This window comes from Vicugna pacos, chromosome 16 (genome assembly GCF_048564905.1).
Source record: "Vicugna pacos chromosome 16, VicPac4, whole genome shotgun sequence".
Taxonomy (NCBI): Eukaryota; Metazoa; Chordata; class Mammalia; order Artiodactyla; family Camelidae; genus Vicugna; species Vicugna pacos.
This window is the reverse complement of record NC_133002.1, coordinates 16,195,607-16,218,318: the sequence shown is the minus strand read 5'-3', so window position 1 is coordinate 16,218,318 and position 22,712 is coordinate 16,195,607. Positions and strand designations below refer to the sequence as shown.

Below are 22,712 nucleotides of genomic sequence, written 5' to 3'. Positions count from 1 at the left end.
AATGTGAGTACTGTGCAACCTGGAGGAAGTCTGCACTTCATGAAAGGTGACTCCACGACAGCAAGGTTAACTATCATGAGGACAAGGGGAAAGCAACTTCTTGAAGAAAACACTCAACAAGAAAGCCTTGAAGATGCCAGCAGCCCAGGTCCTTGCCCCCCCAGCTCCCCAGGTCTTACTGACATCCAGATGAAGCTGCATGGTCAGTACGTGTGCAAATTGATATTCACGGCACCAGAATTTCTATCAGCTTTTCCTCATCTAGCTCAGGAAAACTTCCTGTGCGAGGCTGTCCCGTGATTTCTTTAGGAATATCCCCAACGTTAAGATTTGGCGATTCTGAGCCTTCATTTTTAAGTAGCTCCTACTACCAACAAATGACCAGTATTTGTTAAGTACTTCGTTGCATGTGTGCACAAAAAAGTATTTTCAATTTTACCAATTTCACCCCGTATCAGTTACTTCTACCTTTTTACTCAAGTCTAACTTGACTACTTCATTTATTCATTAATTCCACCCACATGTACCAGCCACCTACCTACCATGTGCAAGGCACTGAAGAAAGAAACAAAGCAAGATGAAACGTCAGCTCTCAGAAGACGGTCTTAAATTCTGAGAGTGGAACGCTGTGGCCATTAAGTACAGTAGTATCCTCGCCTGTTCCTATGTGCATTTCTACCAGTTGTCCTTCTATGCTGTTTGGGACCCCATGAGCTCAGATCCTGTTCAGTAATTACTGCGTCAGTGACGGTTTCCACACCGGTGCTTTTTCCAGTGAAGCTTCCCCCCATTGTGTGAAGAGTAATCCCTGTTTTACTCATGTGTATGAGGAGGACCTATTTCAATCTTTCCTTTGAAACCGGTCATTTCAGTTCTAGTTTCTTCTTAAGAAACGACACGCTGCATTTTGCTTTTTTGGTCAAGCCACTCGTATTTTCTTAGGTAAGCCAAGTCCAGTATCATTTCAGTTACAAATGTTACCTGTGCATTCTCTTTCCTCACCCTTAAGTCTTGAATTTCCCCCCCGGACCACTCTGTGCACTGAACTCAAACCTACTGTCCACGACTTATTTTTTTCCCATTACTTCCTTGTCTTAAGATACGGGGCTGCCCTTGGTGACCCACTTTAGCGGGTTCGGTCTGTGACACACTGGCTAAGATCATGCCCTTAACTTTGTTATCTTTCGTTACTTTAGAAAACCGTCTGTGGCTTAGATCAGCTGTGATTTTCAGCACTCTACGTCCTGGGAGGATCCAAGTAGGAAGTTTGGGCCATGAGCACAGCAGCACTCAAGAAACGTGCTTCAGTGGAAGCAGTGGACTTAATAGTGAAACAGTCCAGGGGGAACCTTCAGTTATGAATTTAGGAGTCAGGTGGTGGCGGGAGGAAAGGAACTGTGTTATTCCTTCCTTCCAGATGACAGCTGTCAAAACCTAGTGAAACTAAGACTAATGTGCTTTAAAGATAAAGCCTGGGTGTTTAATTTTTGCCTGTTTGATTAAATTTGTACATGTCTAAGGGTCATATACACGACATTAGTTTCTCTATCCTAACGTCATCTTTCATCGAGCCTTCTTTAATATTTCAGTATTTAAAGGAAAGTGTAATTAAACAGTGGTCACATAGAAATCTTTAAGATATTTTCAACTTTTTTTTTTTTTTGCAAACCTACTGGCTCCACGTGGCAGTCATGGCCTCACTGGAAAAGAGAAGCAAAGGTGGGGAGGGGACCCTTTACGTACTTAAGGCTTCAAGGCTGGGAAGAACCAAAGCCTGAAAGCAGCCTTTTCTTTTCCGTTACTCCCGGATTACTCTCTAGGGTGAAACCTCTACTGGGTGGAAGCTTTCCCAAGTTACACTCACAAGGCCTCATTAAGACGTACCTGAAATACAGGTACGACGAGTCGACGAGTTACGGGCTTTTGAGGACCCTTACTTCCCTAGGGTTTCTTTCTGGAGTGAATTAAACTGGTATCAAATAAAGGTTAAGCAGTGAATGTTTTCTTCTTAAATTTCACATTAAATTTAAATAGGTTACATCCTCGTTACGAATTCTGATGCTTCTGCTGAGTGATAACTAACCTATATTGCACTTCTTTTGAATAATGTTTTTAACACACAGGACACAAAATAAAAGCCAAGTGCTTAAGTTTTCAAACTTAGATGAAGTCTCCCGTATCCGTTAGTTTCGGTGTTTGGCACCTGTATGAACACGCTGGTGCTGAATGAGGTTTGTGCTCTGGGTGAAGGTTTTACCACATATGCGGCATCCGTAGGGCTTCTCTCCTGTGTGAATCCTCTGGTGTTGAATAAGGCATGTTCTCTGGCTAAAATCTTTATCACATTCGTTACACTTATAGGGCCTTTCTCCCGTGTGAGTTCTCTGGTGCTGGTTAAGCGACGAGGAGTAAATAAAGGCTTTGCCACATTCATTACACTTATAGGGCTTCTCCCCAGTATGAATCCTTTGATGCTGAGTGAGGTTTGCGCCCTGTCTATATGCCTTCCCACATATGTTGCATTTAAAGGGCTTCTCCCCGTTATGAATCCTCTGGTGCTGAGTAAGGTGCACACTCTGGCTGAAGGCTTTCCCACACACACTGCACTTATACGGTTTCTCTCCAGTGTGCGTTCTGTGATGCTGGGTAAGGTTTGCACTCTGGCTGAAGGCTTTCCCGCATATGTTACAGACATAGGATTTCTCTCCCGTGTGAGTAGTCTGATGTTGAATGAGAGTGGAGGAATGAGCAAAGGCTTTCCCGCATTCGTTGCATTTGTAACACTTCTCTCCAGAATGAATTCTCTGATGTCGAATGAGGTAAGTACTCTGGCTAAACACTTTCCAGCACTCATTGCACTTATACGGTTTCTTTCCCGTGTGTATTTTCTGATGTTGAAGGAGGTGTGTGCTCTGACTGAAGGTTTTCCCGCACTCGTTGCATATGTAAGGTTTTTCTCCCGTGTGAACTCTCTGGTGATTAATCAGAGATGAGCTGTGGCTGAAGGTTTTACCACATTCTAAGCACCTGTACGGCTTCTCTCCGGTGTGCGTCCTCTGGTGGATGGTGAGGTGTGCGCGCTGGCTGAAGTCTTTGCCGCAGTCATCGCACTTGTAGGGCTTCTCGCCGGTGTGGATCCTCTGGTGGATGGTGAGGTGCGCGCGCTGGCTGAAGGCCTTCCCGCACTGGTGGCACTCGTACGGCTTCTCCCCAGTGTGCATCCTCTGGTGGGCGATGAGGGAGGAGACGTGCCTGAACTCCTTCCCGCACTCTTCGCACTCGTGGGACCTCTCTTTGGCGTGGCTGCTTTGGTGCTTGAGGAGGGATGGGTATTTCCTAAACTTTTTCCCGCACACGTTACACTTGTAAGGCTTGTCCCCAGGGTATATTTTTCCTTGCACGATACCGTACGAGACGTGACCGAAGGCTGCCCGGCCCTCGCTGTACACGGAAGTCTTATCATCTGACTGGGTACCAAACTGTATAATCAGGTTGGAATGCTTTTCAAAGTTACTTCGATATAGGTCATATTTACTCAGACACCCTCCTGCAGGAGCGTCTTCCTGTGAAAAGACTGCCTTCAGACCGAAGTTCCTGCTGCTGGCGGGGATTCTCCTGAAGGCCGCTGGCCTCTCCGACCTGTCATACTCGTAGGGCTCTTCCAGCTTGACGGTCTTGGTTCCACCCTTTGTGAGTTTAGAAGTATTTTCCACTGAAATACAGTCTTGGGCTTTTGCTTCCCATTCTGAAATTTAAAAGAATTATGTGTGTATATATATATGTTAAGTTTGCCTCTATTTGGAGAAAGGGAACTGCCAAAGCAGAAACAAAATAGTAACATGAATAAAATGCCTAAAGACTATGGCTCTGACAACCTCATAGCATGGTCCTTGAGGCTTGGGAAAGGAACACAAAGGGGCAGAACACAGGACTAGATTTGCAGAAGAGGGGAGGCCCCTCACTAGTCAACATGGGCACAGAGTTAACAGAGTAGCTCAGGTCAGGTGACAGAGCCAAGAAGAGAAAACAGACGGCAAGGCTGTGGGACGGCTTGAGGTGACTTATCACACAATCACGTACAATCGTATAAACTGTAATTCACGCGACGGGTTCACAGAGCAGGCAGGCTGCCCCCACTCCTCCTCCCAACCTACTCTGCGCAACCCTATGTGATACTCTGAAGGCAATTTCATGGAGTGGGTACCACGCTTAAATACATCCAGTAACTCCTACAGCCTAAAGCAATGCTTCTTAAGAGAACAGTCCCCAGACCAATGGTGTGAGCACTGCTGTCACCTGTGAGTATGTCAGGTGACTGGGCCCCTCCCATACTGAGTCAGAAACTTCGGGGGTGGGGCTGAGTCCTCCAGGAGGTTTGGGATCAGTGACTTAAAGAATAAAAGTTGAAGAAAAGAAAAAGTTCAAAATACCTCCACTGGGTATCCAGTCCTCAAATAATCTAGTCTTTTCTATTCTACTCTGCCTTCTACCACACCTCACATTCAGCTAAAGTTCAAAGTTATCCACGTAACTTAAAACTACATCCTCATAATCGTCTAAATTGCCACTAATTCCAGACTCTGGGCCTTCTCCTATGATACGTTCTCCACGTATTAAAAAAATACTCATGGGGAGGAGGGTACAGCTCAGTGGTGGAGCGCATGCTTAGCATGCATGAGGTCCTGGGTTCAATCCCCAGCACTTCCATTAAAAAGTAATAGTAACAATAATAAATAAATAAACATAATTACCTCCCCTCCAAAAAAAGAGAGGTACTTATGGCCCAGCTCACTTTTCTCCTCCTTAGAATCCTAAACTACAGACTAGGCTGAATCATACAAAATCGCCCTTGTTTTGTAGGCCTATATGGCTGAGTATCAGCAGTTTTATGTGGTTCAACCTAATATAATATTGGGCCCACAGCAGAACTTGGCCTTATGTTATTATTTCACAACTTTGTGTGTTTCTTCTATTTCCAGCTCAGATGCAAACTCTGGAAATGGCTTCTGCTTCCCCACTGCTTGCAGGTCTGGGTACGTACGCGGGTGAGGGGAGGGAGCCGTTCTTTCATTATGCTTCCGTGAACTGTCTGAATTTATGAACTACTTTTATTACTTTGATTCAAATAGAAAAATTAGACACTAGAAAATGCCTAGGAGGAGGAACGTTAAATGAGAAAAAGCAGTACCGTTAACTAGTGTGAAAACTCATTAGACTAGACTATGTTATGAAAATGCAACAATGAGATTACAAGTTTTAAAAGATATTTTCTGATTTTTGATAAATTGGCTGTATTTCTTTAATTACTATTTAGTACTAGAAATGTTGTTATATTACTTTTTCTATAGGAAAAAAATTTAAAACAACTCTCTCAAACCAGGATTTATTACTCCTCCCACAAAAAAAAAAGAGAATGCTAATGGACTGTGTGGGTGGGTGTGTATACACACAAAAATGACGAGACAGTACCAGAAGCTGAGCTTAACTTTCACATAATCAGAATCAGTCTATGACAGAGGGGGATGGCTCAGTGGCAGAGTGCCTGCCTAGCATGCACAAGGTCCTGGGTTCAATCCCCAGCACCTTCATTAAAAAATAAATGAATAAACCTAATTACCTCCCCCTCCCAAAAAGCAAACAAGAATCAGTCTATGACAGAACCATCCATATACTTGAGAAGGAAGTACTGAAGTTATAATTAACAAGTGTTAAGTAGCAAGTCTGAATGATGACCACGAAGACATTGCTACCATAAGCTTACATTTCTAAACCAAATCAGTTTATTGGTAATTCATGAACTGAGATGATTAAGCAGGGCTTAAATTTGTGTACATAACTAAGCAGAAAGGAGTGATTAGAAGATTTAAGTATCTAACAGTGGTATGATATTTCTAACAGAAGAGATCAGTGCTGATCAGGTGGTCAAGGGATGCTGGGTGGGGTGGGTAGGTCTGGTTTGGGCTGAACCTGAAAGAATGGCTGGGTCCCTATGACGGACAGGACCATATCAAGTTCTGACACAGGAACGGACACCAGAGACCAAGAATACTGCTCTGTCTGCGAGTCATGGGCTTCCATCCCCCGAAGTATGACTGATGAGACGCCCCACCCAAAGGTTCAACTCATTGCATGTCTCTAAGCTGGTAAGAACGTAACATCCCCGGAGGCCACAAATCAGGCAAAAGCAGGAAGACCGGACATAGGCAGAGCAGAAGGTGGCTGAGAACCTCCTCCCTCCTGCTGATGACCCTCAGCTTCCACTCGAGGGTGCAGGGGGCCCAGGAGAGGAGGCCGGCAGGAGTCCGCACACTGTGTTCAACCCCACATAAGGACAGGCTAGAGAACAAACCAAACCCCCCAAACCTCACCTCTGCGGGAGAAGAGGAACTTGCTTTTCTCAGTTCTGCTGCTCTTTGGTGGGAGCAGAATCTCCCCCCAAAATACATAACCATAAACTGCCCCGCTTGTGGGTTTACAGCCTTAATTTAACCTGAGTCATCTAAAAACTCAAGTGGTCCCCGGCGGGCAGCACCTCCGGGAAGCCGGTCCTGACCTCAGCGCAGGCTTGCTTCCACCATGCCATGTGTCTGCCTGGGGTTCAGGGTGTGCTATGGGTGTATTTCGCATCACTCTGCCAACTAAAGCAAACAGACCATAAGTTATAAGAATTAGCTTTTCCAGTAGTATGACCCTTACAATACCTGATGACCAGATAAAGCTAACTTTTTAAAAAAGTGAAGCAATTCACTCTAAGGTAGCATATTACATGGTCATTATTGTTTAATTTACTGTTAATCCTGTATTCCAGCATCAGTGTTGGTAGATATACTAGAAGTCAGTGCCTTAAATTGAAAAAAAAAAAAGGGAATAAAAAAAGCAAAATGCAAAAGAGTACTGGGTACTTCTTTCATATACAGGAGATAAAAGAATATATTTATGATTTATCTCTGCAGAGAGAAACACAGGAAGGACAAACCAGAAACAAAGGAACATGGTTACCTACAGGGAGTGGCTGGGGACAGGGCAGAGTGTAGACCTTTCTATACAGGTTTGACTTCTGAACCATGTTAATGATTTTACATACTCAAAAATCTAAAATTAAATAATCAAGAAATAAGAAAATACTGAAACTGAACACAGATGGAATCAAACAAGCTTAACTGTCTATCAAACTGCTAAGATAACCAGAAGGGAAGAATTCAAGTAACTTCTGCACCCAGTATCCTGTGTGCCTTTAGTGGAATATATTCTAAGGACATGAAGAAATTCTGAACTTTGCCTAAGCAGTTTATCTGAGTGATAGTGCTATAATTCTGAGACCATTTTTGTGTGTATTATGTGACAGAGCAAATGAGTAAATATACTGATGTTGGGAACCAGGTGATTCACTGCGCGAGAAAGGAAATACAAGATGGATATGGGAAGGGACAAGATGGGCTCTTGCGGTGCTGGACCTGAACGAGAGCTGTCAGTATGAACTCGTGACTAAAGACGCCCACAGACACACACACACGTCACAGCTCTATCTACTGAACAGATGTTGGAGCCACGGTACCCAGAGCAGTGAGTGCCCTGTCTGCCCAGAGCCTGGTTTCTCATTGCTGATCCCCATTAATGAACCACTGTTCCCTAGAGAAATTCCAGCTCTAAGCTAGGTAAGAGGTGAGCCTAAAGACCATGCTCTGCCAGAAAGCAAGGAAATACTACAAGACTAGAGGGACGTCTCAGAACGACACAGGACTTGCTTTGAAAGGCTCCCCCTGCCCAAATTTGCGACACTTGAGCATCAAAAAAACACCCCCCAACACCTGGAATTAAAGCACTAATAACACATTGAATTTTAAAGAATTCCATGAGACCGCAGTGATATATACACATAAAAACGGGGGCAGAGGAGGGACAGCTACTCTTTACAGATTAATCACTTAGAAGAAATGGTGGAATTGAAATCACCATTTTGCAACCAGCAATGTAATAAAGCCAGGATCCTCAATGGACCGCACATGAAAGGTCATCGGGGAACAGAACAGTCACGTGGCCCTCAGGTGTCAACCCACAGATTACAACACAGGTGCAGGAACTGGGTGGACGGGGCACACAGCTGGGGGACTTGTCTGTATAAATCTGGCTTTACACAGTCTTACAATTTTTGATCTTGTGATCAAAAGATGTTATCTTGTTAAATAATTAGAAGATTTTAAAAAAGGAATGAGTTAGGAGAGTGGAGGCAGGGGGCTACAGGGTTTTGTCAGCAAACAGAATAAAGGAAACACAAAAAGAAGTTAAGATGGTTTGAAATTTAGGATTTTAGGGGACACTCACGTATACTTAAAAATAGAGGGAACGAACACAGTGAAAGCCCCCAACAAAGTTCCAAGGGATGGAACCCCGGGGTTGAGGAGAAGCAGAAAAGGTGTAAAAATGATGTCTGGAAAATCTCTTCCTGAAGATGGTCTCCGTGAGGAAGCAATGCCAAGCAGCTCAGTGTTCTCGACAGGCTCAGGCGTCTTTGTGCAAAGTGACCTGGCCACGTTTAAAACCGACTTCACCACACGGAGGCTAATACAGGCTCTTAACCACAAAGAATCCCACCTGCTGGCTGTTCTCTCACCTGGACTGGGGCCTTCTAAAATTTCTTTTATCACCATCCATGGTTCTTCCAATATGGGAATCACAGTTGGTCTGTACACCGTAAGTCCTGTTCAGGAGGAAGAGAATGAGTTTTGTCCTGGAGCTAAACAGTTGTTCAAATTTTATTACCTGACTTCTCATCCACGAGGATGCACGGACCTCTACGTGAAAAGAATGGCTCACGGACATGAGCTAATGGATTAGGTCACTGTCCTTTCCAGAGCTGGCACAAAAATTCCCTGCCACCCTGGAAAATATGTGCATAGAGACCATGGAATGGGGGGGCGGGCAGGGAATGGGTAAGGCACAGAGTCGGGGGTGGCCCTGGGAGGCTGGTCATCATAGTTTCTGATGACCTTCCACTTAGAAACCTTTCGTTTGGGAAAAGAGATTAGAACTTGGCCATTTCTGTGCCTGGACGGGAGATGCACGCTCACCTCTGTGCCAGCCCATTTTTAACAGCTGAGGAAAGAAATACTCTGGTGGGTTTGCTTGGGGGGTGGCGCGGATGATGCTCACCCAGAGAAACCATGTTCCAGTAGTTCTGCAACGTGACGGTCTTGTACAGCTCCTTCTGCACAGGGCGCATGAGCTCCCAGTCCTCCGGGGTGATGTCCACGGCCACGTCTGTGAATGTCATAGATTCCTGTAACAGCAAACGTAACTTCACTTGGTTTGAGAACTAGCAGGAAGTGGACAGGGATGGCACAGGGGCGTGAGTGGTGAGGACCACAGAGCCTTGAGCTTGGGAAGGCCCCTAAAGTCTACCTAGTCAACACCTTCTCCCAACATATGGATGAGCAGATCTGAATGGGACATCCTAAAATGAAGCAGAATTTATCATTTCTAGTGCACGCATGGGTGGCTCCATCTTAAACAATGAACAGATTTAAACACAGACGACAGAGAGCTGAATGGCTCTGCTTTTCAAGTGCTGCCTGACGAATTAATTACATGCGTTATAATTTGAAATTTTAAGACATCCTGTGCACCCTGTGGTGGAATGCAGAGCCCCTCCTTCCCTCCTGAAATGAAACTGGTACCAATACCCACACTCAACTGCTGTCCTAGGTACATCTCAGTCTGGCAAAAGGTGCATCATTCTGCTCTTCTTCCCTTTGTTAAAAAACATTTCTTGATTATTCTCACGTTTTTCAAATTAAAAAAAAATTTTTTTAATTAAAAAAATGATATTGGAATTTTGAAATCACATTCAAGTTTATAATTTAGGGAGAACTGACAGATTTACAATATTCAAGGCTTCTTTCATGTCCTATAGAATGACACAGGACTGCAAAATTTATACTATGTTTAGTTTTAGTTATTTTAAGCTTGGGGGCTAATACTGTGAGCGGAATCTTTTATTTCATTTTCCCATTGATGCGATTTTTATGTCTATGTAAGAAAGTGAACACTTTTTGTATGTCATTTTCCATTGCAGTCACTTCACTCAAACTTTCTATTATTGTTCCTAACAGTTTTTCCCTTTTCTCAGGTTTTCTGGATAAACATTCATATCTATAAATAATAATTTTACTCTGGTTACCAATTTCAGACCATGTCTATTTTTTATAGTAAACTTTTAAGATGGCCTGAGTTGCTCTTCCTTAAAATAACACAGACTCGTAATCAACAGTAACACCAGTAACACATGGCCTTGAATTACCTGTTAACAAAGAAAAATGATGCTGCAACTAGTGTTTAATCTCACTGTGACCTTCCTGATCACCTCCTGAAATCCAGGCTCGCAGGTCTCACAATATTTAATCCTCACCCACCTAAGAGGAGTTGAGAGGTGAGTGGCTCAGGCTGCGAGCGGTTAAGTCTTGCCCCAAATCACAGGCTCAACGGCAGAACCAGGAACCAAACCTAGATGCACCTGGCTGTGGAGGGCAATCCCTCAGCCCCTCTGTGCTACTGCTGCTCACAGCCACAAAGTAAGGAAAGGGACATCAGGGGAAGCAACGGACCCCGTTTCTTACGCAGGGCCTCCACCCACCTGAACAGGCCAACATGACTTACGGGGGAAAATGGAGGCTCGGGTGCCTATTAGGACTTCTGGGGCCACAGAAGTTAAAGGGCCAGGTTAGAAAATGTCCTCACACACGAAGACGGAATTTTCAAGCCACAGAAGAAACTGACACTCACTTTGGTCACCAAGTCGTTCAGCCACCCTCCTGGTCTTCCTTTGGGGTCTTCCTCTGGGATCTCTTGCCAAAGGGTAGAGTTCTGCGGAGACGCTAGGGTAGAGAAAGAGTTCACAGTGGAGGTTAGCCCTGTCTGAAGAGCCGAGGAAACTCTTCACCAGTCGATGCCTACATTTTCTTAAAGTGAGGAGTCAGAAGAAAACCAGAAACAGCATACCCACTTCAAGGAACCAGAGGGAAGGGGCAATGGCTTATCCTAAGACATCAGCACAGGCTTCAAAAGCAAGCCTGCTCTGGGACTCTGAAGAGTATGTACCAAATTCACAACGTTCTTCTAAATCTTCACACAACATAAATTCTGGGAGCTGTCTCTTAGTGGAAAAAAAAATTTCTCTGGACACTTTTCTACCTGTTTGGAAGCATGTTACCATAAAATCCAAGTCAAAAAGCAAACAATGTATCAGCAGAATGGTTCAAACCTCTGTAGAGAAACTTCCTGAGGGCTCACCTGGGGGGAACTTGGTTGTGTCTGGTCCCAGTTTTGTGACACATGTGGCTGGGTTTAGAGAATGTGTGTTTGTTTCTAAGCACGCAGTAGGAGAAAGCCATGGGGGGGGAGGTGCTCAGGTGAAGCCCGTTCTCACTCACTCACTGACCTCCATCCTCCTAACCCCTTCAAAGGGCTGCTCTCTGACATGATGGCTCTCTCCTCTGACCACCCAGGATTCCTCCCCTCTCTGCCTGACAAGCCTTACCTTCTTCTTCCTCTAGAATCTGAGTCAAGTCCTCCACCAGAGTCACCACTTCCTCGCCGCTCCTCGGGTACTGGGACTTCACCCAAGTCCTGACCTCCCCGGGCAGGATGGTCAGGAATTGCTCCAGAACCAGCAGCTCCAGGATTTGCTCCTTGGAGTGAATCTCGGGTCTCAGCCACTTAAGGCAGAGCTCTCGGAGCTGATTCAGTGCCTTTCGAGGTCCAGCCAGGTCTGGGTATGGAAAATTCCTAAAATTCTGCCGACAGGTCTCAGTGTCACGCAAGAGCCTTGAAGCGAGGGTTTCCTTATCCACACCGCGGGGTCCGCTCTGAGCCCTGTCTGGCTTCCACATGAAAAGAACTTGGGCGCGTGAAGAACTGGTCATCCTCTTACTCGGGGTGAACATTGCTACAGGCAGGAGGGTCAATCTGTCAGTAGCCTTTATTTCTCTGGGAGTGAGCCAAGTGCGTGAAGTTGCATGCTAGAGTCACAGAGACACTTTTCAAGAGAACAGAGTCAAGGCAGGGTTGGCAGCAGCCTAACTTACAAATTCTGGGCCCAGAACTTGCCGGGATGGTGAATAGACCCTGAAACACAAGAACAGACCGCAAGGTCGAGAATTTCTGGCGCTCTCTGCCATACACACACACAAACAGAAGCAGACAACCCAGAGTGTACAGATAAACACAGACTTCACAGTGGTCTCCTTCCCTGATATCCTCCGACTTGTAAGACAAATGCAACCTGCTGGGGCACAGGTTGGGACAGCCATAAAAGGTGGGGGTAGAAGCAAAGACTTGAACCCTGGGCAAAATGTCAGATAAAACTTCTAACTTGTTGAAACAGAAATTAAACATTCGTTTACACAAAATATTTTAGTCAACAGATTATACAGAAGCTTTAATGACTGAACTGGTTCTCAAGAGACAACAGAGCAAATCTGTTACTCAGAACAAACTGGGAGGAGAATTTCTTCTCCTTTAAGTGCTCAAGGTTCCCAAGGGAAACGGTCAAGAAATGAGGGCGAGCCGCTGATGCTCTTTGGACATTAACGCCAGCCTGTCCCAGGTCTCCACTCCCTGAGAGCTCGGGCTGGAAACAGGCAGAAGAGACCGGTGCGGGGTGAAGTCTCTGAAGATCTTCTGCAGGACACAATTCCTCATGAATACATTTGAAAACAGGATTCCCAAAGAAAACCTCTTTTGCAACCCTGGTCTGGAGGAGAACCGACACCACTGGTCCAAGGGCTCCGGCTCCGATCCCTCCTCCACCCCGTCGAGTCCTCTGAAGCCGGCTGCTCCCCAGGCCTGCAGGGCGGACGCGCCCCCTGCCTCCCCTGGGCCCTAGGCGGGTCTCCCTAACTCCGCAGCCGCAGGGCCGCGGGCCGCTGCGCCGGGACTGCCCCGCAGCGTCCACCCCGCAGGCCGCCCGCGACATCCTCACCTGCAGCCAGACCTACGGACGCGCAGCCGAGCGGCCCGAGAGGCCCCGGGCAACAATGGCGGCGGGCGCGGGGCCTGCGTGGCGGGCTCGGTCCCGCGCTGCCGCGGGGTCTCGGCCCCGCCACGTCCCGCCCCGGAGGGCACGGCGCCTCGGCCGGAGCCGGCTGTCCAGCCTGGTCCTGGGAAGCCCGGCCCGGAACCCACCGCGCCCCGGCTCCGCCGCGACCTCGCCTCGGCGCCACTGCGCATGTGCCCAGGGAGAACGCTGCGCGCCCGCGGAGCCAATCGGAAGCCGCGCGCGGCCCTCCCCGCCCCAGCCGCGGACCGTGGACCCGTCTCCATGGCAACCTCCTCCACCCATCACGGGGATCTGCTTGCCAGCCGGCTACGTTCTGAGGGAACCATAAAGTTTCCCTGGGCAGAAGCACGATTGGGGGGAGGTCGGGGAGCTACAGCATCTGGGAGAAGGGGAGCCGGATAAGGGGCGGAGATGGAGCCTCGCGCTAATCAACCAGAGAAAACGCGGTGCCGGAGTTCCTAGAGGAAGGATGGGCAGGGAAGCTGCGGCTCTTAAGGCAGAAAGCTCCAAAGTGCTGGTTCGGGCTTTACTGCTCATAGCCATTCACTGCTCAAGGTTTTGAGTCCCTCCTCAGGAATCTGATCCTGACACTCTCAGATTGGAAAAAAGAACAACACCCAGCATCATGTTGTTTGTAAGAGACCCAAAACATACATAAAGTGCATGAAAATAAAAGGATAAAAAATTATTCCAGGTGTTCCCATTAGCTAATGCTGTCTTGGCAAACTGCCCCAAAACTTAATGATGTTAAAGAATAAGCATTTTGCTACTATGTTCTTGGATTCAGTGGGAAAGGAATTTGGAAGGGGAACCGTGGACGTGGCTCTCCTCTGCTCCATTGTGCCTGGAGGCTCAGTTGAGGTGATTAGATGGCAGGGAGGGCCCACTTCCAAGATGTCTTCTTTACTCATATGTCTCCTGGTTGGGCTGAGATGGCTTAAGGATGAGTGCCTCATGTGGCCTTTTCAGCATGAAGGGCTCAGCTGGCAGCTGAGAGGTGGCTCCCCACTCCAAGAGCAGGTGTCCTATGAACTAGAGAAGCTCCATGGCTGCCTATGACACAGCCTCAGACGTCGCATAGCGTCACTCCCGTCATACTCTTGGTCAAAACCGTCACTAGTCTGTGCAGAATCAAGTGGAGGCAGATGTAGACCCCTCCTCAGGATGAGTGGAGACTCAGAGTCTTAATATTACACCCTAGGCAAGTTTGAACAACAAGAAAGTTGGGTAGCGTGATGGTCTTTGATGTGTCAACCCCATCCCCTTCTATTCAATCAAATCCTAATCTAGGTCGTTTGTAAAGTTGTTTTGTAGGTGTGGTTAAAGTCCATAAACTCAGCTGAATTAATCAAAGGAGATTATCTTAGATAAGTTGGAGGGTCTGAATGAATCAGGTGAAAGGCCTTAAAAACAGAACTGAGGCTTCTTTGATGAAGAAGCAGCTCTGACACAGCCTCCAGCCCACCCTTCCTGACAGACTTCCCTACAGATTTGGACCTTGCCTAGTCAACATCCACAATCGAGTAAACCAATTCCTTCCAGGAAAATTCTCTTACAATCTACATTTCCCTCCCGTCCTCATCATTAGATCAGTAATGAGGGTCAAGTCACCACAGAACCCAACAAGGGAAGTGCTGGGCTTGATAAGGGAGGAAGGGGACTATTCAGGTGCTGTGGGCCCTGGCCAGTCTGTATCGGTAGGAACCAGGGGTACAGGGGTCTGAATCCCCAGAATGCTGGAGCAGGGAGTGCAGAACATACAGCTGAGTCCTGGAGAGTTTATTGAAAAGGTGCATACTCCTGTGATAAGGATTCGAACACTCTGGCGAGGATGCCAGGAGATGCTAACACACTGCTAGACGGGCTTTTGGAGGCCTAGAGTAATAGATGGCTCCACCCTGAACAGAGATGCCAGAATTGCTTGGAAAGCAGTGAAAAAAAGGTGTTAAGAGACTCAGAGAAGTGAGCAATCCAGGACAGGCAGAGGATGTAAGGCTGGAAAATGTATCAGCTCTGTTTCATTGGGAGGCCAGAAGACCCGCTGCTGGGATACAGAATGTGCTGGTGGGAGGGGCAGCAGCATCCCAGGGAAGCACAGTGGGGGCTGTCCTCCGCAGGCTGAGGCTGCCTGCAGGGGCTTGTTACAGAACTGGGCTCATTTAACCTCGGAAACAAGGACCACATAACGGAGGAGTAAGGTCAAAGTGGAAGGGGTGTGGGAGACCGGAGGGAGCTCTTTACCTTCAGACAGCAATGGAGACAGTGGAACAAGACGCCTCGACAGGCACGACACGGGCAGGGCTCGGTCTGTACCATCAAAGGAAGTAAAGGCCGGATGATGGAGAAGTTGAGGTTAACATTTGCTGACCAAGAAAAAGAGGAAAAACACAAAGTAATCAAAATAGGATACAAAGTGAAGACATTGCTATAGATTCTACGCAAATAAAAGATGTTATAAGAGAGTGCTGTGGACAATGTACGCCCACAAGTTTAGATAATTTAGATGAAACGGAAAATTCAATTCCAGTGATTCAGCAGGCGGCCGTCGTCTGAGCACTGCTCGCCGCTGGCCACAAGAGGGCGCGCGAACCCGCCCTTTATGACGGCCTACCGACACTCTGGAGCGCATGCGTACTTCGCCCGCGGAGGGGGCGCCGCGTCCACGTGGAAGAAAAAGCTTAGTGTCCGCTTCTCGGCAGAAGCTTCCACTTTCTAGACTGTGCCGGGGTGTCTCATTCTTTACTTTCTCATGTAATATTTTATCAGGACTTATTTTACATCCATAGCCGTTTGTTGAGGCGTTAGAACGTCGTTCTCATAACGTGAGGGAGTATTCCATAAAATTCAGAGAAAGGAGACATAGACAGCAGTGAAGGAACGGACAGAATGTCGGCTCCTTCGATCCCAGTCCGAGCTGGAAGTGTAGGGGGAAACAAGCGCCCCCCCGAGACGTGCTTTCATTAGATTTTTAATGTTTCATTTTACCTATAATGCTAAACTATTTGAAAACAGATTGAAAAATGGCATAGTAGGGGTGTTAAAAAATCTCATTAAATTTAAAGTTTACTTGATTCAAAAGAAGACTTACAAATTTACTGCCTGGCTTTACTGGACTCAAACTCATCAATAATACTTTAAAAATATACTTCTTACCTCATCTTGTTTTCACTTGAAATAACTGACATGTTTGGCAATTTCTCACGACCCAGTAACAACCTTAAATAATTTTTCACTAATTTCAGTTTTTCTCTAGAAGGACTCCGTTGTGACTGCAGTGGGCTATTTATCCCCAAAGACTAATTAAGAAACTTTCTTCATTTTTATGGGTAGACAGCCCACATGTTAAAACATCTGTGTTAGATTTTTCAAATAAAGGAAAACGAACGCTTTAAACAGTTTATTGCAAGATGGGAGGCACGCTTACTTAAGTTCCTTCATAAAGAGCAACCCTGAGCCCAGCAAATATTTTTTTTTTTTTTGGCGGAAGTGGGGGGGCACTCTCCACAATTCCTGGGGGACAGCCCAAAGAGCCAGTCTGGTCTCTGGTCACCACTGTGAGACAATTTCACTGGTAGTAAATCCTTTGGGTTGTTTCCCACAGAACTATCATGCCCCATTGGACCAAGGAGAAATTTTGTGGACTTTGCCACAGGAAAGAAAGTGGTAGTGTTCTTCACAAAGACTCTCAGCCTCCGCGGGTTGCTGGGGGCTTTCTGGATTTAGTTTGTTAATCCAGCATTTCTCCCATAGCCTTGTCGTTTAAAGAGTTATTTCCAGTCCATAGAGACAGAATGGACCTGAATAAAAATTACAAAACCAAGCCCTTTATTAGATACTTAACAAGTTAGCCTTAAAAATTTGAAAACATCTTGAAAAAATGTCACAATCCCATACCTGTGTTTAAAGTGGGAAGTCTCCCTGCCAGTCTCAATGATCTTCTTCTGCAACATGGCTCTGAGCTATGGGAGAAAAATACATCCACACCTGTCCTTCCTGGCTGACTTTACATAAAAGGAAAGACAAAATTGTATCCAGTGGTCACAATGTTTCTTCTCAAGAGAAGTGATCACAAGAAGACAACACATCAAAGAATATATGATCAGAGATTCCAAGGGCCATTATAACTGCCTCTGGGAGTGAAGAATTCTGCAAACTTCGGGCAGATAGAATGTTACTTGGTGTCAGAATGAGTGTTGTTTATCTTTGCCTGTGAGTTCCGACTGCTTTCATCAGCTAAATCACAGTACTGAACACAGTTCTAAATATTCTGCCTATGTTGCCACTACCCTAGCAGCTAAACCCTAATGGGTAAGAAAGACTCTTATAAAACCAAGGAAAATGAAACAAAACAGTGGCAGAATTACTACTGTATGTTAATTTTATTGAAATGTTGTTCATAGGTATAAATGACTACTCATAGGTATTATATTGCTGAATAATATTGGCCAAGCATTTAACTAAAGTTGCTGTTTAAAAGTTTGCTAAATGATTTGTCAGTTATACCTCAATGAAGCTGGGGGGGGGGGGAACAAAAAAAATTAAATTAAAACCTTTGTTAAGGGGGAGGGTATAGCTCAGTGGTAGAGTGCATGCTTAGCATGTACAAGGTCCTGGGTTCCATCCTCAGTATCTCGTTAAAAAATAAATAAACCTAATCACTGCCTCAAAAACAAATAAAAACAAACAAACAAAAAAGAATATTTTTAAAAACCTAGTTAAATGTACCATCAATATGTTCTGTATTAAAGTATAACAAAATCACACATTTCAAATAATCCTCTGGCAATGGATGAACATCAAAGTGTTTTCCCACAAAGGACTTGCCCCCGGAGTACCCCCATGTGTCCTGAACATGAACCCCATAGATGAGGTGAAGACTTGAATGACCTCTCAGCCTGTGTAAGGCTGGTGTCAGCCTCCCTTGCGTGGGACTCCTGAAGCACCTCTTCCCATCCTAGCAGTTCTGCTGGATAAAGAAGGCTGCAGGTGGTGAGGGGTAGAAAGCCTGGGTCAGCAGTCAGCGACACTCCATCTAACCAGCCATCTGGGATGCTTCAGCAGTCCTGGGCCTGTGGAGCGCCGCTGTCTACACCAGGCGGAGGCTCCGACTGGGGTGTCACCAGCAGTAGTTGGAGCTGGACAAGGTCCCTCTGCGAAACTTCCGGGCTCCCAGGACAGGACCTTCGTCCAGCCCCCTGAGGACCGGTTCAGGCTTCCTGGGACACCCTCTCAAACTCCTTTTTCTTGACCAGGACTTGGTCTCCCTTCTGGTCCCACACTGATACCTTCCACTGCATGGGAGGCTCCTGGGCTGTTGCAGGCCTGCTGCAAACCTGGGGGAGGGCAGAGGGCAAGTGAGGCGAAGGCTGGGTCATGGCCACGAGCCTCCGTCTGGCTGTTCATTCTGGCGTCCCATCGGCTTTTCTTTTCTGAACTAGTCACTGTGCCTTCTTCGTGCCCCCAAGATCACTGCCATCCAGATTCTGCAAAATTCCAGGGCGTCCTTGTCATCTACACCCTCAAGAACGCCTGCCTGGACTTGGAGACAAGGGGTGCGAATGTCCACGCAGCTGGGAGTCACCCAGACTAGATGGGGAGGTGTCTTTAGTGCACAGAATGTGCATGTGAGGAAATTAGGGATTTTCTCGAGGCCTCTGGATAAGACTGTGTCCCTAGGAAGTGGGAGGAGCTCCCTCGGGGAAAGCCCCCCACTCACAACTCACAGGAAAGGTTTGAGCCGACAGTGAAGACGTCCGGGGCACGTGGCTTCCCACCTCTTTCCGGGAAGTGGACTAGGACTTCCTCTCTTGCTCACCTGTGAGTCTCTGACCAAGCCATTGGCCCTCTCTGGGCCTCCTCAGGGGAGATCGGACCTCCTGAGGAGGTTCACAGGCCTGGTAGTCGGTGGTCGGAAGGGCTGAGGCAGCAGAGCATCGCTGCGGATTCTTGGGCCCACGTGGCCCAGGTCTGAAGCGCGCACAGGCCGAGTGGAGATGGAGGCTGCTGAAGGCGGAGGTTCCGCTGCCTTCAAGGGCGGAAAGAACCGAGGTGCTTCAGCACCGAGGTCTGGACAGCGCCCTTCTTGCGGGCGGGAGGCGCCCGAAAAGGAGGTGTCCCCATCCCCTCTCCCAGAGCTTGGGTCTGGAGGCGAGGGGGAGGGAGCCGGCCCCGGTGTGCTGACCCGACAGGGACAGACCACAGACAGTTGGAGACGGTGGACAAGCATGACCCCGGTAGAGCTATCCCAGAGCAGCATGCCAGGCCCGACCCTAGGGCAACCCCACTCCTGTGCAGGTAAGAGCGCAGCCTCATCTCCACTCCAATCCTGCCCTTCCACTGCTCAAGGGCAACACAATGTTAAAACTGGAATTTCTGCTAAGAATCTAAGACAGTAGACATCAGAAACGCGAGTGAGTTGTGAGGCAGGCCACCACGCAGAATTGGGAAAGAAAAAAACTCAAAACAAAACTCCCCAAAAAACCGTAGGGCCAAGAACCTGCCAGAGGACTGCTAAGTCCCTCACCTATATCAAAGTGATCCTAGGAGTGACTGAAGACATTTCTATACTTTTGGAAAGAGCTTCACAGGAACGATGGTGAGGAGGTTACTTGTTCCATTGTTCAAACCTAGTGAGAGAGGTTTTCAGAGGCCAGGTGGACAGCTTGATATGTGTCCCCTCGGGTCTGGGGACTCAGTGGCCTAATGTATGTATTCGCTCAAAAAAACTAAGGAGTAAGAGAGGCCTGACTAGCTGCTCATGGTCAAGTTGAAAGAGGCGTTTGTACACTTTTTAATGCACAAATTTGGGGGCAACAGACGCATGAATTCTTCCCATGGTCTGGACATGATCTGCATGCATGAGAGGTAGGGGAGGTCCTCTCAGGCACTATCCGTCAGAGGGGCTGCCTGGAGGGCTGATCACGTCTCCCAGAAGACAGTCCTAGATGTTGCTCCAGGAGAGGACAACCAGCTGAAGTAAGAATATTTTCACCAGGGCTAAGTGAAATTCAGGAGAGGGGTCCTCAGCATTGAGGGAGTCTCTCAAAATTCCACCAAAATTCCAGAGAGTAGGATGCCTGCTGATGACACTGCTGACCATGGAGACTTTCCCTGCACCCTTGTTTATCTTCCGTCTGTGGGTGCAGACCCAGAAGTGCAAGGCCAGTCAATTCATGTTCAGAGATTTGACTATTACATAGGATGGCTGTCATAGTCACCGCCTGGGGGAGCATTTCTTATCTCAAAGTGACCAGAAAAGTAATGGAATTGCCCCTCACCCTATTCCCTCCCCTTCACTCCCTCGTCCATGAAAAGGAGAACTAGAAACTGAATATTCCTTTTAAAGAGATAATAGGAAACAAAGTCACCTTATGATCTCAGCTCAACTGTTGTACATACTCAGAACTTTCCAATCCAGATTCCTTGGAGACAAAATGTAGCTGGCTCTGCATCTGTCAGGAGAGCATCTCTCTGGCCAAGTGTTGGTCCCAGGGCCTACCTGGCTGGAGATAAGGAAACGTCGAGGGACAATGGGCCAACAAAATATATCAAATACTGTGTCTGCAGCAAGGCTGGTCTGTCTGTTAATTTTACCTTCCTTTTAAAATGAAGCAATACAACCAGTTTGGCGTGGAGCAGGAATGTACAAATAGAACAGAATAATCTATAGGAATTTTAAAAATTTAAAAATATCTGATGCATTGGCGCAGGTGGGCTAAACCTTTGAAATTAAGTGTAAGGCAATTTTTCTATCCTTTTCTTTCTCCTCATCCCTACTTTTTCTTTCTAAGAAGTGACACTTTGCCAACAAAAAATACTCTTGCCCCAGTTTTTCTAAAAATGTATGCTGGTTTTGTTTTCTCAGTATTGAGGGGAACAAGTGCTTATTAATCTGAAATAAATAAGCTGAGGGTTAAAACTGATGACTGATAAATCTGCTTTTATAACAAAAAGAGATTGTAATGATAAAATATTATCTGACAGTTTTATGACCTTTTACAATTTGATTTCTGAATATATGAAAAGAGGATTAACTTACATAAGAAACTTGAAGGACATCAGTGAAAGTTCAAAATTAATAAAGTTTGCATAGAACTAATTCTTAGGCTAGAATATCTACAAAATAGGTTCTTGGAAGTAAAATTCTTGAAAGAAGAAGAATCTAAGGGATTTCATAGTATCTGCTTGACATTAAATTAATGTTACCTTTAGGAGATTTAAGTGAATAGAAAGGTGGTGTGTTTCTGCCTTAGCCAAGGAGGCAAGACTCATTTAAGACAGTTAACGTTGAAACTCATGCTGAAATGTAGATCTCTAGAGTTAAGTACTGATTTCACTGGTTCACTGTAGCAAGGGAAACTCACAGGAGAGGAGGTGGGTGGGTGCTGTGGCCCCAGCCTGTCCTCCAGCCAGTGGCTCTGAGAAAGGATTTGACCCCCACCAGTGAACAGAGAGCAGGACCACGTGTTAGCGCAGCCCCGCCCGTTGCCGCACACTGAGCCTTACCAGATTGCAGAGGATGAGCAAAGCTGATTTCAGAGTAGGAGTAAGATAAAAGCAAGTGGTTTTTTGTTTGTTTTCGTTTTTGTTTTTGTTTGTTTGTTGTTTTAACTCTGCAGAACTAGGAAAAGAGAGTATAGGTCCCAACAGAAGGAAAACATACCACTGAAAGTGATGGGAAAAGGTTCAGATTTTTTTCCCTCAGAAAAACAGTATGAGGCTTCCTCCAAGATATGGCTTCTTTGAAATGAGGTGTGAAAAGCCTTATGGAGCAACTGACAGTTTAAAAGAGAAGAGAATGAAACAGAGGACCCCTTAAGGAAACTGAAGTGACAGTAGTGGAATCACAGTGCACTGTCTTTAAAGAGCAGAACACAAGTTGCAGAATATGGAATCCCAGATGGTGGACAGCACCTGAGAAGACAGCGCAAAGGGCAGAGAAAATGTAAAGACAGGAAATATTTCGAGAGATTATAGATGCAGGGGATAGAGAGGTATAATTATCCATCCATTTGCTGGTAATTATTCACCATATGGAAGGGTGACTGCACTCCTGGAAAAAGTCTAGAACAAAAGGAACAGAAGCAATGTTGAAAAATATACCGGAACACTTTTCCATACTGGCTGAAAAGTGTTCTTTTACAATTATTTTAATCTCCTCTGTTCCTGCGTATGTCCCTGTTCTTCACAGCTTTAAGGATGTGAGCAATGTAATTCAATACAAACTTTTTGATCATAGGTTAGCCAGTCTCACAGGTTAAAAACAACTCGCTGAACTTTAATTTGTATTTCTCTTACTGTGAAAAAAGTTATTTTCACTTGTTTAGGAATGACATTTCGTTTTTTTAACACTGTTTCGTTCTGTACCTGTTTTCTACTGTGCTGTAGCTCTTCTTTTTTTTCCTTCTTCTTAACCGTAGCTTTTCGGATGACAGGGAGAGCTGGCGGCAGAGCGTGATTCCGGGGGAAGTGCCCAGGGGACCTCAGATACGAAAACGCCGCTCATCTCGGCCTTCCAGGAGTTGCAGGATAAAACCCCAAGGAGCTCAGACTCCCTGGTTCGTTTGTGGGAAAAAGCAGGCGGTCATGACCTCGACGTGACTTGAACACGCAACCTTCTGATCTGGAGTCAGACGCGCTACCATTGCGCCACGAGATC

General features: G+C 46.3%; 1 protein-coding gene and 1 non-coding gene across 2 annotated transcripts; both read right to left on the bottom strand.

The window, feature by feature from the left end:
* Positions 1-1,980: 1,980 nt before the first annotated feature.
* Positions 1,981-12,114, bottom strand: ZNF287 (zinc finger protein 287). Its single transcript, XM_072938454.1, has 5 exons — positions 11,534-12,114; positions 10,780-10,871; positions 9,151-9,277; positions 8,612-8,698; positions 1,981-3,745 (listed from the first exon to the last, which is right to left on the bottom strand). The coding sequence occupies exons 1-5, from the start codon at positions 11,937-11,939 to the stop codon at positions 2,184-2,186; spliced, it is 2,274 nt and encodes a 757-aa protein (XP_072794555.1). The 5' UTR covers positions 11,940-12,114; the 3' UTR covers positions 1,981-2,183.
* Positions 12,115-22,640: 10,526 nt separating this feature from the next.
* TRNAW-CCA (transfer RNA tryptophan (anticodon CCA)) lies at positions 22,641-22,712 on the bottom strand. Its single transcript has one exon. It is a non-coding gene; the product is annotated as a tRNA-Trp (tRNA).